The sequence below is a fragment of the Rhinatrema bivittatum genome, chromosome 12 (assembly GCF_901001135.1).
Source record: "Rhinatrema bivittatum chromosome 12, aRhiBiv1.1, whole genome shotgun sequence".
NCBI classification, from domain to species: Eukaryota; Metazoa; Chordata; class Amphibia; order Gymnophiona; family Rhinatrematidae; genus Rhinatrema; species Rhinatrema bivittatum.
In genome coordinates this window covers 62,271,667-62,288,547 of record NC_042626.1, presented here as the reverse complement: position 1 = coordinate 62,288,547, position 16,881 = coordinate 62,271,667, and the positions used below count along the sequence as shown (strand labels likewise).

Genomic DNA, 16,881 nt, shown 5'->3' with positions numbered 1-16,881 from the left:
GCTCCGATTTAACTCTTATGAATGACTCCTTGTATGAACAATGTCTTGTTTACATAGGGGTAGATACTGAAAAGCCATTTAGACAGATAACTCACAAGCTATCTGTTTAAATGTCTTATACCTCATATTTAGCATCTTATCCTCTTAAATTATAGAAATGCTTCCAGCATAATTACCTCCATAACACTGGAAACGTTACTTACGTAATAGCCAATGTAATGCTACAAGTGGCCAGGACTGCTGAGAAGAGTGATCGCGGCAGGGAGGAGCCAGTTTTGGAAGTGTAACGGGTGGTTGGGAGGATATCAGCCAGTAGTGGGGGAGGGGGATGACTAGGGGAGGCAGAGGAAGGACAATTAAAGTATTTATAACGGGGAGTCCCATGCTGGCAGCGACCGTTCAATGAAACTTTTCAAATTTTATTTATATTTTTTTATTTATATATTTTATAATCTTTCCGCACACTCAGTTCTCCCCTGTACTTCTATATTATGATACCTCCCTCCTTATGTTAAGGTTCCTCTAAGTTCACTTCTTGTTGTTGTTAACCTTGCCTTCTATGCTGCTCTTAAGTTATCCTCCACCCCAGTTCTTCCTCCCTGTTAACATGTAATTTCAACCCTGTTGTTCAAATGTGAACCGGTATGATGTCCCCACTAATACCGGTATATAAAAGCCTTTAAATAAATAAAATATTTTAAAACATTTTTCACAAGAATTACATTGTAACAGTAAGTTTACATACAGAAATCTAATAACTAAGAAGTCCAACTTCATTATTAATTTCTCTTCTTACTTATAGTCCACAATAAAGGATCCAATACTCATAACATCTCTTATAATAGTTATACACTTAAAATAACTAAACATTATCACAATTCAAAGCACACTAATTTTAATGTGGATATTCACTATTTTAAAGGATTCAGTGGAGTTCAATCCTTAAGTCAATTTACTATTACTTTATCCTTTAAAAAATAAATCAATTGAAGAGAGGAAAAAAAACCCCAAAAGAATTACCCTTGTAACTAATAAGACACTTACAAGGGTGTTTTAGAAAGAAGGTAGTTCCTATTTGGAGCACCTTAGCTTTCAACAGTAAAAACTGTCTACTTCTTTTCTGAGTTAATTTAGAAAAATCTGGATATACTCTCACACTCATAGTTAGAAATGTTTCCTTACTATCAGGCCGATACAGTATAGTGCGCTCCGATGGAGCGCACTGTTAGCCTGCTATTGGACACACGTTCTCCCTTACCCCTTATTCAGTAAGGGGAGGAAAACGCGTGTCCAACCCGCGGCACCTAATAGCGCCCGCAACATGCAAATGCATGTTGATGGCCCTATTAGGTATTGCCGCGATACAGAAAGTAAAATGTGCAGCCAAGCCGCACATTTTACTTTAAGAAATTAGCGCCTACCCAAAGGTAGGCGCTAATTTCTTCTGGCACCGGGAAAGTGCACAGAAAAGCAGTAAAAACTGCTTTTCTGTACACCCTCCGACTTAATATCATGGCGATATTAAGTCGGAGGTCCCGAAGAGTAAAAAAAAAGTTAAAAAAAAAAAATTTAAATTCGGCCCGCGGCTGTCGGGCCAAAAACCGGACGCTCAATTTTGCCGGTGTCCGAGCCCGTGGCTGTCAGCGGGCTTGAGAACCGACACCGGCAAAATTGAGCGTCGGCTGTCAAACTCGCTGAGAGCCACCGCTCCGGGCTAAAAGGAGGCGCTAGGGACGCGCTAGTGTCCCTAGCGCCTCCTTTTCCCCGTTTCTACCGCACCACCTAATTTGAATACTAAACCATGTGCACTGGCGAGGGGCCGGTGCACGCACTGGGAGAGCGAGCGTTTGTCCGCTCTCCCGCGGACTTTACTGAATCAGACTATATGTTTGAAAAATAACCTAAATACCCAATCTCTGTCAGATTCAAAAGCAAATGTAGTTAACAAAGTAGCCCCCTGAACTAATTCATTGTCTGAGGTTTCCAATATCTTGGAGATATCTAAATTGGACACCAATACATCTGCCTCAGTTATTTGTACCTCTTCCTGTTTTTTAAAAGCTGGAACATAATAAACTTTAACTAAAGGTGGAATTGATGTTTCTGGAATTTTAAAAATGTCCAGCATATCTCTTTTAAACATTTCTTTAGGGGGTACATGGGGTAGCTTTGGAAAATTTATAAATTGCAAATTTCTCTATCTTTACATGCAACATTTGGTTTTCCTTTACAGCTAGATCTTGAACTATTTTCCAGTTTTCTAAGTCTTTTTTTAATACTGTCAAATTCATTTTGTTCTTTCTCAATATTCCTCTCCAGATTAACCACTTTATCTTGTATAAAATTCACCTTCTCCACTATTGGGTTTACTTGAATAACCATTGCATTTTGCAAACTAATAATTGCGTCCATTATCACATCTATGGTTACTACATTAGGTTTTACTAAAAGTGGTACAGACAATTTAGACAGGTGGGCAAGATCTTTATCCTTTGCTAGACTGGGTTGAACCCTTCCTTGCACCATTTCAAGTGAAACAATTTGTCCCTCAAGGGGATTTGTCCGGTTTAAATACCCATTCCCTTCCGGAAGAGGTGGGCCTGCTATGGTCAAACCATTTCCTGCGCATTCCGCAGTTTGGTTGGCCCCCACTTCAACCTGGATCCTGGATATAACCGGATTGATTGGTGGTATAAGGATAGGATAAGGATAGAGAAAGGTCTGGTGGAGAGCCCATTATATTATCTTCAAGGGCATCTTCCACCTGCACCACTTCCGATCTCAAAGTGCGCTGAACATGAGTGTCCATGGGACCTTTAATTAGGGATCCGGGGGTAGAAGCGGGTTCCTCCCTCTCCTTTGCCCTTCTTTTACGAATGGAATGAGGCATTGAAATCAAATTTACTAAAACAGACCCCACTTATCACTCAAAATTGTGAAAAAGAATAATAGGTTTTTTAATCCTTAGAAGGAGTGAGAGAATAAACATTATACTTACAAAAATAGCATAGAGTCCAACCAAAGACTGTCCAAAGCTTCGGAGCGCGCGGCTTAGGCAGTGCGCCGGCGGTGACCTAGCGCTGCTATTAAGCTGATTTTATGGGTCTCAGTGCTTCTCCCTGATGATGTCACAAAGGGGGAGGAGTCAGAATCGTCAGGGCTAGCAGCCTCACCTCGAGCTGCTTCGGGGCCGGGCTCACCTCTCCCAGGTAACAGTCTCTGCCAAAAGCAAATCCTCTCTTAGGCTCCTCAGAAATTTCAAATGCTGGGCTGATTTTATGAGCCTCAGCACCTCCCCGATGATGTCACAAAGGGAGCGGAGTCAGAATCATCGTTGGGGCTAGTAGCCTCACCTCAAGCTGCGTCGGGGACGGGCTCACCTCTCCCATGTAACAGTCTCTGCCAAGAAACTTTTCAAATTTTAAAGGTTTGGACCAGATTGTGGGGATCTCCCAGGGGGGAGGGGATACAAATGTAACCCCTTTTTGGAGGACTGTGGCTCCTTAGGGCACATAACTAATTTATATCTTCAGGCGCTGATGCATCTAGGGATTCCATCCCATGATTGACTCTCAGTCCCTGGGGGGGAGGACTCTTTTTTTTTTTATGGGGGGTACGTTCTCACTTGTGGCCCAGGAGCTGTTAAAAGGTTGCTAGTGTGTGTTTACTGTATTGGTGCTTCCCATGAGGTGAGAGGCTGTACGAATTCAGACAGGACCAGGTTACTGATTAATACTCATAAATTAAAATCCATCCATAATACTGAAGTTAAATCTGAATGTTGGTAGATACGTAGGCGTCCTTTTATTAATGCGAGCAGTGTACCCAGCAGCTGTGAGGGAATCCTTGTGGAGGGGTCCCCACCGTTTCTGCAAAGATCTTACCTTTGGTCATCTTCTCCTTGGACACCCAGTCTGTCCTGGTCCTTTGGTGTTCGTGTGTGGAGATCCAGTTGGAGTCTCCTGCTCTTGTTTTTCCTTCCTTAGTAATTCTTTCATCTTTTATTCACTGATGTTCTCTTGGGAACAGTCAGTGGGGATCAGGCAAGTTCTCCATTCTGAAATCCAAGTGGGAAAAGGGGGATCCAAAAACCTCCCCCCGGGAGTCATTTGGCAATTCTGCCAAATCCCCATCTTCCTCATAGCCTCTTCCCTCTCACTCTCTCCTCCTCTCCTCTAACAGTCCCTTCCCATTTTCTCAGTATCGTCTCCACTCAATTACTCCCTGCCCTTCACCCTTTTCCCTACTCTCTCAAATACACCTCCTTTCCTTTCACACACTCCCTCCCCTCATATTCAACCATTCCCTCACTCTCCATTCCTTCTCCCCCTTCCTTGCGTGTCTTTCTCTTCTCATCCATTGCACACATTTTCCTCTTGTATTGGTGGGGGTTAGGAACTCTACTCGCACTGTAGCATTCACTGCACTGCTGTCCCAGTGACATGTGGGCTAAAAAATAAAAATTAAACCTTGCTCCAGCTGATCTGGCCACAGGCAAGGAAATGTGGTGGGTCAGAAAAAGCAATGAAGCACTGACAGCATTGGAAATGGCAGTACGGAGAGGCTAAACCAGTAATGGTTCTCCCCCCATTGCCTCAGCAGCTTGGGAATGATGAAGTCCATGTCTTCTATCCCTCCCCATCATTCCTGGTCCAGGGCAGGGCTATATATCCGTGACATCAGCTTTTACTCTGTCTTCATCTGTTGGTAGAGATGCATAACCCACTTGTGGAGATTGGCCTGCCTGAGCACAGAGGAAGTAAAAATTACCCATTATGGAGGAGGAGAAATGAGACAGCAAATAAAATGTTAAGTAGCTCCAGGCCCACTGCGGGAAATTTCGTATTTCCCTTGGTTTGGGCCTTTTAAATTCAGGGGGACCCGAATTTCGGATTAGTGCGCACTAACATTTTTACATTAGCGCGCACTAACGAGAGTTAGTGTGCACTAAACCCAAAAATGAATTTTTCCCAAACTTTCGGGAAAAACTCGTTCGGGATTCGGGCTCCCCGAACCAGGACCAATTTGGCAATTTTCGATGAAATTGCCTAATTCGTCCTAGATGAATGCACATCCCTAATGTTAAGCATTATTAGGAAAGTGATGAAGAATAAAACAGAGAATGTATCACTCCATGGTGGAACCTCATCTCCAGCAGATGATGGACATGCATTTCCCTAATGGGGATTGCCTGTTAAAAAAAAAAACAAAAAAAAAAAAAAAAAACAAACAAAAGGGAAGACAAGCTGCCTGGATAGCACCGCTTGCCTCCTGAGGCGATAACCTCCCTCAGTCTGGTAGCCTTTTTTCTGGCATGGACTTTAAAAAAAAAAAAAAAAATTAAAAATTGCAGTTGCAGGCCAAGAGAGGCTCGGCGGTGAAGGCTTTTGCTCTCTTCCCCATTCCCCCCCCCCCCCCCCCCCCCCCCCCCCCCCCGGAGCCAGAGATCTGTTCCTGCCTTCAGCCAGGGAAAGCTGAGCTCAGGTAAAATTAAAAAAAAAAAAAGTGAGGAAGTTCTTGTTGTGAGATTATCCTTCTTACTGGGTTTGTCCTCCTCGGTGTTGATGTTCAGCATCTCCTGCTCACTTCTTTGAGGAGTTGGTGAAGTATGAAAGCAGTGCAGGCTTGGCTGGTTGAGCACATCCAGGCTTCTTTTTCTGGGTTGCGTGGTAGGCCTTGGCGGTTCCTTCATGCTTCTTTCTTGAGTGTGACATCGGCGCGTGTACGCCTTCCTGTGCATCCAGATTTGCACCTCCTGTTGTACACATACTTATGCGGCCTGTTGGTATGTGTGCTTGAAGACTGGCTGAGCACATGGTGCATGTGTGTCACTGAGTACTTATTGCACTCGTGCGTGCAATTAAGTGTGTAGTTTAGTGTGTATTGTGCACATAACTCTGCGATTATCTCATTTGCATACCTGGCCGCATAGCTGTCTGTTGAGATGCCATGAGTGCATATCTTACCAATGTCTGTCGACCAAACAGCTGCATGGTATCAGTCAAAGAAATCTAAGCGCTTAGCTGTTTGTGCTGCATGCCATATAAGGACAATACAGCTGGAGCTTTCTGTGAGCCTATATCAGCCCTGCCTGAATGCTAGAGGTGATTTCTCGCTACAGATTTTGCCAAGCTAGTCCAACCCCTCGATCTGAGGGGAGTGGGGCTGGAGGCACCCACAAAAAGGGTGTCCCCTTTTTCAGATGATCCATTGGCAGAGACATTCTCAGCAGAGTTTTGCTCATAGGATGTCAGGTTTGAACCTATGGGGCCTTGAATGGATCCATCCTCTCTTTCCTGGGTGGAATTTTTCCAGGGGCTACAGACCTTTCTGCAGGGATGTCCTGCAGAATTGACATTGCCTCCTAAATCAGTGTTGCATGCTCGGGGCCCTCCTGTGAAAGTCACTGAATGCAAATGACGTGGTGCAAGAATGCCTGACTATGTTTGAGGGGATGTGGATCAAGATGATAATGATGATGATTTGGGTTGCTCCCCTCTTGAGGAAGGGGAAATTTCTCTGGATTTAGAGCCACATAGAACTCTTCTTTGATTCTTTCACAGAGATGAGTTGCCGGGTCTGATAACTCAGACTCTGAAGACCCTTGGGGTGGCTGGGAATAATTCTTTGGGTGTGCAGAAGAAGAATCCCATATTGGTCACTCTACACAAAGCTTTGTTTCTTTCCCCTCCCAGATGCGACTCAGGAGTTGTCTGACCTGGAATGGAGTATACGAGAGGCGAGTTTTAAAGTAAGACGCATCTTGTCATGTTTGTATCTCTTGGATCCGCAAGCAAAAGAGCAGTTGTGTTGCCCAAAGGTGAATGCATTGGTGTGTTGTGTCACTAAGCGAAGCACCATACTGGTTGAAGGAGGGGCAGCTCTAAAGGATGCTTAGGATAGAAGGTTGGACGCTATCCTTAAGCAAGCCTTTGAGGCCATGACGATGAATTTACTAGTTGCCACTTGTTGCTACCTGGTTGCGTCTCTCTCTCAGGAGGCTGGGGGAAAGGTTTTGGATGGCAGAACGGTAATTGAACCAGGGACAGCCGCCTTAGCTGATGCGGGCTACGACTTTGTTTGCAATGCTCCTGGAGTTGTTGCTTCCAGCAGCTAGATAGCAGCTGTGGCTGTTCAGTTGGTCAGCAGACACTATTTCTAAGTCCAGTCTCACTAAACTGCTCTTCAAGGGTTCTCTTTTGTTTCTTCTCCATGATGGATATTTTCTACATATCCCTCCATCTCTGGTACACTGTGCCCTCCCTTCCCATTTCTCTTCTCAGCTGTCATCTCTTCTTTTCATTGTCATCTCTTCTCGTCTCACTTCATAACTTTTCTTATATCTTTCAGCTCTTTTACCTAAACCCTCTTCTCCATTTTCTCGCTTTCATTTCCATCGCTGTCTTCTATCCCTCCACCTCCTTCTCTTAATCCTCCATTTCTACATCATCCCTTAGCCCTATAATTCCTCCTTTTTCATCTCTTACCTCTTGCCCCGATCGATACTCAATTTCTCTCCTTCTGCCCATCTTTTTCTCTAGCCCAGTCCCTTTCCGCTTCCCCAGCATTACCCCCTTCCCTTTCCTTTTACCAGTATTTGCCCCGCCTCCATCCTCCTCTGCTGGTCCCTGCAAAGTCCCCTCTCCCGCCACCCCCAGGAAGGATTCCCCACATTTCCCCACCATCACATTCCTGGAAAACCCTGGTCACCTTTCCCTCACAATCTCCTTTGCAGCCTGGGTTCCTCCCAATCTTCCCCACCTGCTAGAAGGAACAGCAATGTGTGGAGCCAGTCTCCTAGATCTTGCAGCACATAGAGGACATTTAATTGAGTTATTGCAGTCTTTCATATGTCTTGATAGCTCTCAGCTGTTTCCTCTGTATGCTGGTTTACAACTGATGCTTCCAGGGAACACAATCACCCGGGGCCTACTGATTACTGTAACCCTCCACCTCCACATGGAGTGGGCACTTAACAAGTAATCTTTGCTTCCCAACCCCCACTCTGGCCCACTGAGTCTCTGTCCTTGCAGGTTGCATGTGACACAGTGAGGCTTAAGCATGTGCCTAGTCCCTACAATGGGCAGGAGTTTCCAGCTCTTATGCCGAACAGCAGGAGATGGACTCTTCAAGCAGGAGACTCCCACTCAATGTGGGAGACTTGTCAGGCCTGAGGCCCGGAATAGGATAAAACTCGAACTGGAATCAATGACATGGAGCCAGTCGGCAATCCTGACTGGAATAAATACAATGGGAGAGAATGAGAACTAGTCAAGCCTGCCCTGCCAACCAGGCGCCCTCTGGTATCACTGCTCATCTGATTCCTGATGAATTGATATTGCCTCATGGCCCTCCTCCTTCTACCCTGCCTTTATGCAGCTGATGATTAGCATTCTTGCTGAATCGTGAACATAGAATTTTTTTGTTGTTGTACAGTGTGGCCTTTTAAACTGCGGCCAGGAAGGAAATTGTACCAACAAATGAAAGCTTTGTCTTCCTATTCTGGCAACCCCTGTTCCTCTTCAGAAACTGTTACCAGCTTCGTGAAATACAGTCCTCGTTTTCCCCCATTTGCTGCAGCCTGTGACCATGCTATATAGTTTTTTTTTGTTTATTTTTTTACTGCTGTTGCTGGGCTCTCTGGATCAGCAATGCTGAAATAAGAGAGGTGGGACAGTAACATTTTAATTCTTTAGGCCCTGCTGGTTCTGAATGCCTACCATAAGTATTTGACTTGCATGGCTGCATTTTACTAGTGTGAAAGCTGACTTGAAGCACCAAAGAATCCATCTTGTTTTAAAGGGTGTTTAATAGTAAATTTATAGTTTATTGTAGGTGTGGGATTGATAGGGTTGGAAACAGAGATCCTCTATTTATTCACAGAGTAGGGAGATGAGAAGGTGGTGCATTTAGTGGCATGCATCAAAGGCAGGGTTACCCATGAGCCATGGTCTAGTTTTGCTTCATTGCATTGATGAGGATACTGAACTTGACATATGAAACCTACTTTTGCCACTCTGACAGGCCAGACGCTACCCAGTGTGCAAACTGTAAAATTGCATAGGGCGGCACACTCAGGAGAGTGACGACTGTGATGGAAGGGGACCCAGCAAAGGAGCAATGAGAATTCTATGCAGCTTCCAGTGGATCCCATCCCACCAGTGGCGGAAGAATGGAAAGGCCCATGTGACCACTAGCAGCAGAAGAAGGAAACGGGAGCTCATTGCAGGCCAGCCCCATGATATGGTACTCAACATTCGTCCATTATTACTGCACTACTAATTTGGTTAGCTTCCCTAATTTCTCTTAGCATTTCACTGTCCGTCTCACCATCTTGCCCAGGTGGACGGTAGTATACTTATTTCACTATAGTCTTCCCCGACATACAAGGGATTTCTACCCATAAAGATTCAATTTTGTATTTAGTCTCATGCAGGATGTTTATCCTGTTGGACTCTATGCCATCCCAGACATAAAGCACCACACCTCCTCCCTGGTGCTCCTCTCTGTCATTGTGGTATAATTTGTACCCTGGTATAGCACTGTCCCATTGGTTATCCTCTTTCCACCATGACTTTTCCCAAGTCTCACCCATGTGAAAAGATGCATCTGGGCTGATGGGCAGTGCTGGTCTGTGGGGTCCATTGTATCTAAATCATTGCCATCTCCTCAGTGCTGCTTCCATTCTGCTGAAAGGTCCATGCCGGCACTGAAGTCTATACTCTCCTAGGGGATCTGACTCCGCCTTCTGGAATGCTGCTGGGGTCCATGTCCTCCTAAGAAAACCAGCTGCACCTCTGGACCTACTTCTGGGGTCCCCCTTCTTCCTGCGATACCACTCGATATGCCGCTGGGGTTCACACCCTCCTAGGGACTGCTCGATCTGCCACTGGGGTTCCCTTGCTTGAGGGATCCAGGGTTACTTCCTGATATGCCAGTGGGGTCCATACCCTCATGGGGAACCACTCAATCTGCCACTGGAGTTTCTTTCTTCAAGGGGCACCCAGAATCACTTCCCAATTTGCTGCTGGGGTCCCCTTCTTCCTGTGGGCCCACTCCACCTGCCGCTGTCTTTCAGTTCTTCTTCCTTGGTAGGATAATTTCCCTGGCTTGGGTTTACAGATCCACTCGACTCAAGGCCTGTCTAGTGTTCAGTGATTCAGGCCCTCTGCATTCTCAGCTTTGTGATTTTAGTTCCACTAAGCTCATGGACAATCATTAGCTATTACCCAGCCTGGATGGGTCACCTTCTCTCAGCCAAGAGAAGGTAGGATCATAGAATATGTGTACACCTTTCCATCCTGCCTGCCCTTTTTCTGTTGTCTGAAAATTGGGAACCCAAGGATTTAACTCTGTGTGAGAATCTGTTTGCTTCCTAGGACTGTTTTTCAGTACATTTTTCTCACAAATCCCTCTCTCATTCAGAATTCTCCAACGTAGGACTTTTCCGGTCTTAGTTCTATAATTCAGGATTTTGCCATCCTTTGATTTAAAGTGATATTTCACTACAAGTTATCACCAGCTTGTGGGGATCTCCCAGGGGGGAGGGGATACATATGTAACCCCTTTTTGGAGGACTGTGGCTCCTTAGGCACATAACTAATTTATATCTTCAGGCGCTGATGCAGCTAGAGATTCCATCCCATGCTTGACTCTCAGTCCCTGGGGGCGGGAACTTGTGGCCCAGGTGATGTTAAAAGGTTGCTAGTGTGTGTTTACTGTATTGGTGCTTCCCATGAGGTGAGAGCCTCCCCTGGAGGCTGTAACTTACAAACCCCGTACCTGAATCTCTGACTCATCTATTCAATGGTCATTTAAGCACCTTCACAGTAAGGAGTCTGGCAACCTTTTAAATTTCATTCTGGTTTTCCTTGACTGGTGACTCATGTTACATAGTAGGGATGTGAATCGTTTTTTGACGATTTAAAATATCGTCCAATATATTTTAAATCGTTAGAGCCACAATACAATAACAATTCCCACAATTTATTGTCAAAAAATCGTAAATCGGGGGAAGGGGGAGGGCGGGAAAACCGGTACACTAAAACACCCTAAAACCCACCCCGACCCTTTCAAATAAATCCCCCACCCTCCCGAACCCCCCCCCCCCAAAATGCCTTAAATTACCTGGGGGTCCAGCGGGGGTCCGGAACGACCTCCTGCAATCGAATCGTGTTGTCTTCAGCCGGCGCCATTTTGCAAAATGGCGGCGCAAAATGGCGCCGGCCATAGACCAACACGATTCGACTGCAGGAGGTCGTTCCGGACCCCCGCTGGACCCCCAGGTAATTTAAGGCATTTTGGGGGGGTTCGGGAGGGTGGGGGATTTATTTGAAAGGGTCGGGGTGGGTTTTAGGGTGTTTTAGTGTGCCGGTTCACGATTTTAACGATTTTCACGATAATTTAAGCTTCCAAATGGCGACAATATGATTCCCTCCCCCTCCCAGCCGAAATCGATCGTTAAGACGATCGATGACACGATTCACATCTCTATTACATAGATGCATTGTCCTCTTTTTTTTTTTTTTTCTCTGCTGCAGTTCACTTAAATGGTAGCATGCTCTTTAACCTCTGTCTCCCTTAGAAGGTGGGTTTCATACATCTGAATGGTGTTACAAGATGGTTCTGGGTCCTTGTCACAGACATCTAGGTAGAGACCATGATGATTTTTACTGCGCTTAACTCTCCCAGTGGATATGTTGGAATCCTATTGAACATCATCCTAGACACCGAACCTGTCCTGGTCCCTCAGGTGGAAATCCTGATGGGATATCCTGATCTTGTACTTCCTTCCTTTAGTCAGTTGTCCTTTCATCCTATAGTCTCTGATGTTTCAGGGAACTTTTCTTAAGGAGAAGTCAGTGGGATCAGGCTATTACATCTGCACAGAAATCTGAGGGGAGGGGGATCCAACACATACCTTAAAGTTTAACTGGATACATCTTCCTAGACTGGCATTCATTCTATCACAGGTGCTTGCCACATTCAGGTTATAAATGGGCTCACTGGTCTTTAGCCCCTGTCCTCTGCGTACAGCCAGTAAGGATGAATTTTCCCAAAGAAATAGGAAAAATACAGACCCTTCTAAAACAGGATACTTCTAGCCCAGCATTTCCCAGCTGGTATGCCCTAACACAAGAGTGTGCCGTGGCTGAAGTGCAGGTGTGCCGCAGCTGCAGTCTCATTTCCCTTCTGGCCTGCAGAATGTCCTCCTGCCAGCAGGTGGCATCAGAGAGCAGTGCTTATCAACAGCTGCTCCTGCTTTCTCTCTGCTGGCTCTTTTGTGCAACAGAAATTGCATGGAGCTCTTTAGGCTTGTGAGACTTGCTGGCCCCATGCAATTCAGATTGCAGAGGGAGGCTGGCAAAATAGGAAGAATCAGTACTCCTAAGCCTGCTCCCAGACTTTTGCTGTGCAGGGATTTAAGATGGAGAAAGGAAGGAGACTGCTTAATGTGCCACTGTGTGTGTATATGTGAGGGGGCAGGGGAGAGAAGGTGATGATGCCAGGTGTTGAGGGAGAAGGGTGGAGGGAGAGGGAAGATTTTGATTCCAGGAGGTGGGGAGAAAAGGGGGAATGTGATGATGATGCCAGGGAGTGAGGTTGAAGGAAAGTGATGCCAGGGGGTGGAGGGAACAGGAGGAGAGGGTGATGCCAGGGAGTGGGGGAGGTGGAAAATTGAAGATGTTAGTGGGGAGGAGTGGAGAAAGAAGAAAGATGATGCCAGGGGGTGAAGAGGAGGACCTTGCAAGACTGGAAGATTGGGCATCCAAATGGCAGATGAAATTTTAATGTGGTCAAGTGCAAGGTGTTGCATATAGGGAAAGATAACCCTTGCTGTAGTTACACGATGTTAGGTTCCATATTAGGAACTACCAACCAGGAAAAAGATCTCGGCATCATAGTGGATGCATCAGTCAAAAAAGCAAACAGAATGTTTGGAATTATTAGGAAGGGAATGGTTAACAAAACGGAAAATGTCATAATGCATCTATATCGCTCCATGGTGAAGACCGCACCTTGAATACTGTGTACAATTCTGATTGCCGCATCTCAAAAAAGATATAGTTGCGATGGAGAAGGTACAGAGAAGGGCAACCAAAATGATAAAGGGGATGGAACAGCTCCCCTATGAGGAAAGGCTGAAGAGATTAGGGCTGTTCAGCTTGCAGAAGAGATGGCTGAGGGGAGATATGATAGAGGTCTTTAAGATCATGAGAGGTCTTGAATGAGTAGATGTGTGTGAATCGGTTATTTACACTTTTGAATAATAGAAGGACTAGGGGGCATTCTATGAAGTTAGCAAGTAGCCCATTTAAGACTAATCGGAGAAGATTCTTTTTCACTCAATGCACAATAAAGCTCTGGAATTTGCTGCCAGAGGATGCAGTTAGTGTAGCTGAGTGATGTGGAGTATTTGGATTTTTAGAAGGCATTCAACAAAGGCCCTCATGAGAAGCTTCTAAGTAAACTAAAAATCATGGTAATCTCCTTTCGTGGATTGCAAACTGGTTAAAAGACAGGAAACAGAATAGGATTAAATGGTCTGTTTTGTCAGTGGTAAAAGGTAAATGGTGGAGTGCGTCAGGGATCTGTACTTGGACCAGTGCTTTTTAATATATTTATAAATGATCTAAAAAGGGTACGACGAGTGAGGTGATCAAATTTGCAGATGAGACACAATAATGCAATTAAATTTCAACTGGATCGTGATAAACTGCAGGAGGGCCTTGTGAGTCTGGAAGATTGGGCTTCTGAATGGCAGATGAAATTTAATATGGATAAGGCAAGGTGATGCATATAGGGAAAAATAACCCTTGCTATAGTTAGTTACACAATGTTAGGCTCCATACTAGGAGTAAGGAAAGAGATCTAGGCGTCATAGTGGATAATACATTGAAATCATCAGCTCAGTGTGCTGTGGCGGTCAAAAAAGCAAACAATGTTAAGAATTAGGAATGGAATGGAAAATAAAATGATGGATGTCATAATGCCTCTGTATTGCTCCATGCTTGAATACTGTGTGTAATTCTGGTCACTGGATCTAAAAAAATATATAGTTGCACTGGAGAAAGTACAGAGAAAGGCGACCAAAATGATAAAAGGGATGGAACAGCTCCCCTTGAGGAAAGACTAATGAAGTTAGTGCTGTTCAGCTTGGAGAAGAGACGGCTGAGTGGCATATGATAGAGTTCTACAAAATTATGAAACAACTTGAACAGTAAATGTAAATCTGTTATTTACTGTCTCAGATAATAAAAGGACCAGGGGGCATTCCATAAAGTGAGCAGGTAACTCAATTAAAACAAAATGGAGAACATTCTTTTTTACTCAACGCATAATAAAGCTCTGGAATTCATTGCCAGAGGATGTGGTTACGGCAATTAGTGTAATTGGTTTTAAAAAAGGTTTGGATAAGTTCCTAGAGGAGAAGACCATAAACTGCTATTAATCAATAAGAAATAGTAGCTTGGGTACTTGCGATTTGGATTGGCCACTGTTGGAAACAGGATACTGGGCTTGATGGTCCCTTGGTCTGAATCAGCATGGCATGTGCTATGTTCTTACATACTGACAGTTTCTATTGTGTGTTGATTATTGGGGGAAAAACACACAAATTTTGTGTTTAAAAAACTGAATGGGGAGGGGGGGGGGGGGGTTGGCAGCATAGTAACGTTTCACACAGGTTCAGCAAAAATGCTAGCACCGGCCCTGCTCTCAGGAACCTAGCATCACCTGACCTGCATCCTCTCTTTCTTCCTTCTCCCCTTGTCCTACTCTTACTAAAGTGATGTGGCCCGGCCCATTCATAGCAGGTGATGAATTTCATCCCGGAGTTGGCTGGGTCTTCACTGGCTATATTTAGCAGCACTAGTTCATTGTGCCTTGTTTCTGTGGCCTGATGATGAAACCAAGCACATGACATCCTCAATGAGTTTCTTCAGAGCAGACCCCGTCTCCTTCCAAAAAGCTGTCACTGGCTTGAATGCACCCAGCAGGCCACCTCAGCCATCTGCACTCTTCAGTGCTGTTCTGTTTTACAGGGATGTGCATTTGTTTTCTAACAAACTGAAAAATATACTAAAACAACTTTTGTTAGAAAACAAAATGGGAACCCCCCCCCCCCCCCCCCACACACACACACACAGAACAAAACATTTTTTTCTGTTTCATTTTGGAAATGAATAAAACCAGCACTTGCCAACAATTAAACATGTAAAACCCAAGTTTTGCCTGCTTGGCGTATGGACAGATCTTTCTTTCTTCTTGCAATACAAAGTTGGTATCACATTTAATCCACGCTGCACATATTTAAGTGCCCTACACTGGAAACCCCAAGTTTACAGTACTGCAATCACTGAAAAGCTTACTTACTCCTTGTAGAATGAGATTTGGATGGTTATGAAACATTTGGAGCCCTGACTGGACTTACTATAATGTAATGTCACAGTGCAGAAGATTCTTTGGGTTGGGGAGACCTTGCTGTTATCATGTTGGATATGTTTGGAAAATATTTAGGTTGTTTATACTGTAGTTCTGCTAAAAGACCACTGGATTTTAGATGTGTCTGCATTGAGGGTTAGTCGTTTAAAAGTTTGGGCTTTTATGAGTGGGTGATAAATACTTAGCGGGACCTATAAAGGTGGGAACTTTTGGTGGGTTTTTGCTCTTTTGGACGCTATGATAGGTAACAAGGACCTCAGACGTGATCTGCTGGAGTAGCCAGCCTGCAGGTTAGTGGGCCCAGGGACCCTCCCAAGTGGGCCCCTCTGCATATCGGTTAATACTTGACTTACTATTTAACTTTGAATTGTTTTTATCATTCGTTCATTGGTTTATTTTATTTGTTCTTAATCTTGGTTTTCTGGTTTATTGTATTTGTTCTAAATCTTGTTGTTAATTGAATTATTATTTGTACACAGTAGTTCCTTTTGAATGTAAAGCTTGTTGCTGTTTTATTGTTTGTTGTAAACCGAGGTGATGTTTTTAACATGCCGCGGTATATAAAAAAAAATAAATCACTAAATAAATAAATAAATATCCAAGAACCGGAGGTCCCACCTTTTGACCTTGCAATTTTTCTTTCCTGAAAGCTGGCAGAGATTATCTGATTCAGATGGCGTCTTGACACCACCTTCGGCAAGTTTGGTACTGGCCCGACATGCATGACATCAGTCTTTTTGGTGACTGTTAGTCAACCCCCGAGGAAGCTGGCTACAGTGAAACACCGGCCGTGTTGGGTTTCTTTAGACCTTCGGTTGTGACTGTTGTATTTTTTATCTGATACACAAAACGCTTCTCAAAAAAGTGTGCGGACATTTAGAAAGGAGGATAATCGACATCACCAGATGGTCCTTTACCTAGTATTGCAGGATACATAGTCAGGTTGGCTGACACTTTTCTTTTAGTTCTCACTGTTAACCATTGTTTGATTTTTATTTGGTTCCCCTAGTTTGGGCTTATATATTGGTTTCTGACATATATCAAGCAAAACGTGTTATGCATAAGTTTAATATATTTTTTACATTTTTCTTCTCATTTGGAATCTCCCCACCCTCCACTGCCCCCATCCTCAGTTAGTCATGCCAAGCGTAATTACCAAGACCATAGACATGGGAGAAGAGACATTGAACCTACCCCATAACAATACAGAAAAATAAAAATATATAATATATATATATATAATATATACCAGAACTCCATCCCAGTATTCTTGGATTAAGCACAATACACAGATTAGATTGCTCTAGACATCTTGGTGTTTAAATTTCTACCCACCTCACCCCCGTGCCTTCTTCCATAATAGCTGAATAGAGGGCTGAACAAGGGATACAAAAAGGAGATAAAGTATAACTGGATCGCATCCCCGGGCTGCCTCTC

The 16,881-nt window shown here is 44.3% G+C and overlaps 1 protein-coding gene across 5 annotated transcripts in view; it reads left to right on the top strand.

Moving 5' to 3' along the window:
* The window catches only part of HEPACAM (hepatic and glial cell adhesion molecule), a 128,872-nt gene that overhangs the window by 51,909 nt on the left and 60,082 nt on the right, over positions 1-16,881 (top strand). The window contains exon 1 of one of the 5 annotated variants that reach the window (XM_029574157.1): positions 6,694-6,820. The exons of the other annotated variants lie outside the window; for them this stretch is intronic. Coding sequence (XP_029430017.1) covers positions 6,769-6,820 — 52 coding nt within the window. The 5' untranslated portion in view covers positions 6,694-6,768. Of the gene's footprint in view, positions 1-6,693; positions 6,821-16,881 lie in introns of those variants that run through there. 5 annotated transcript variants of the gene reach the window in all.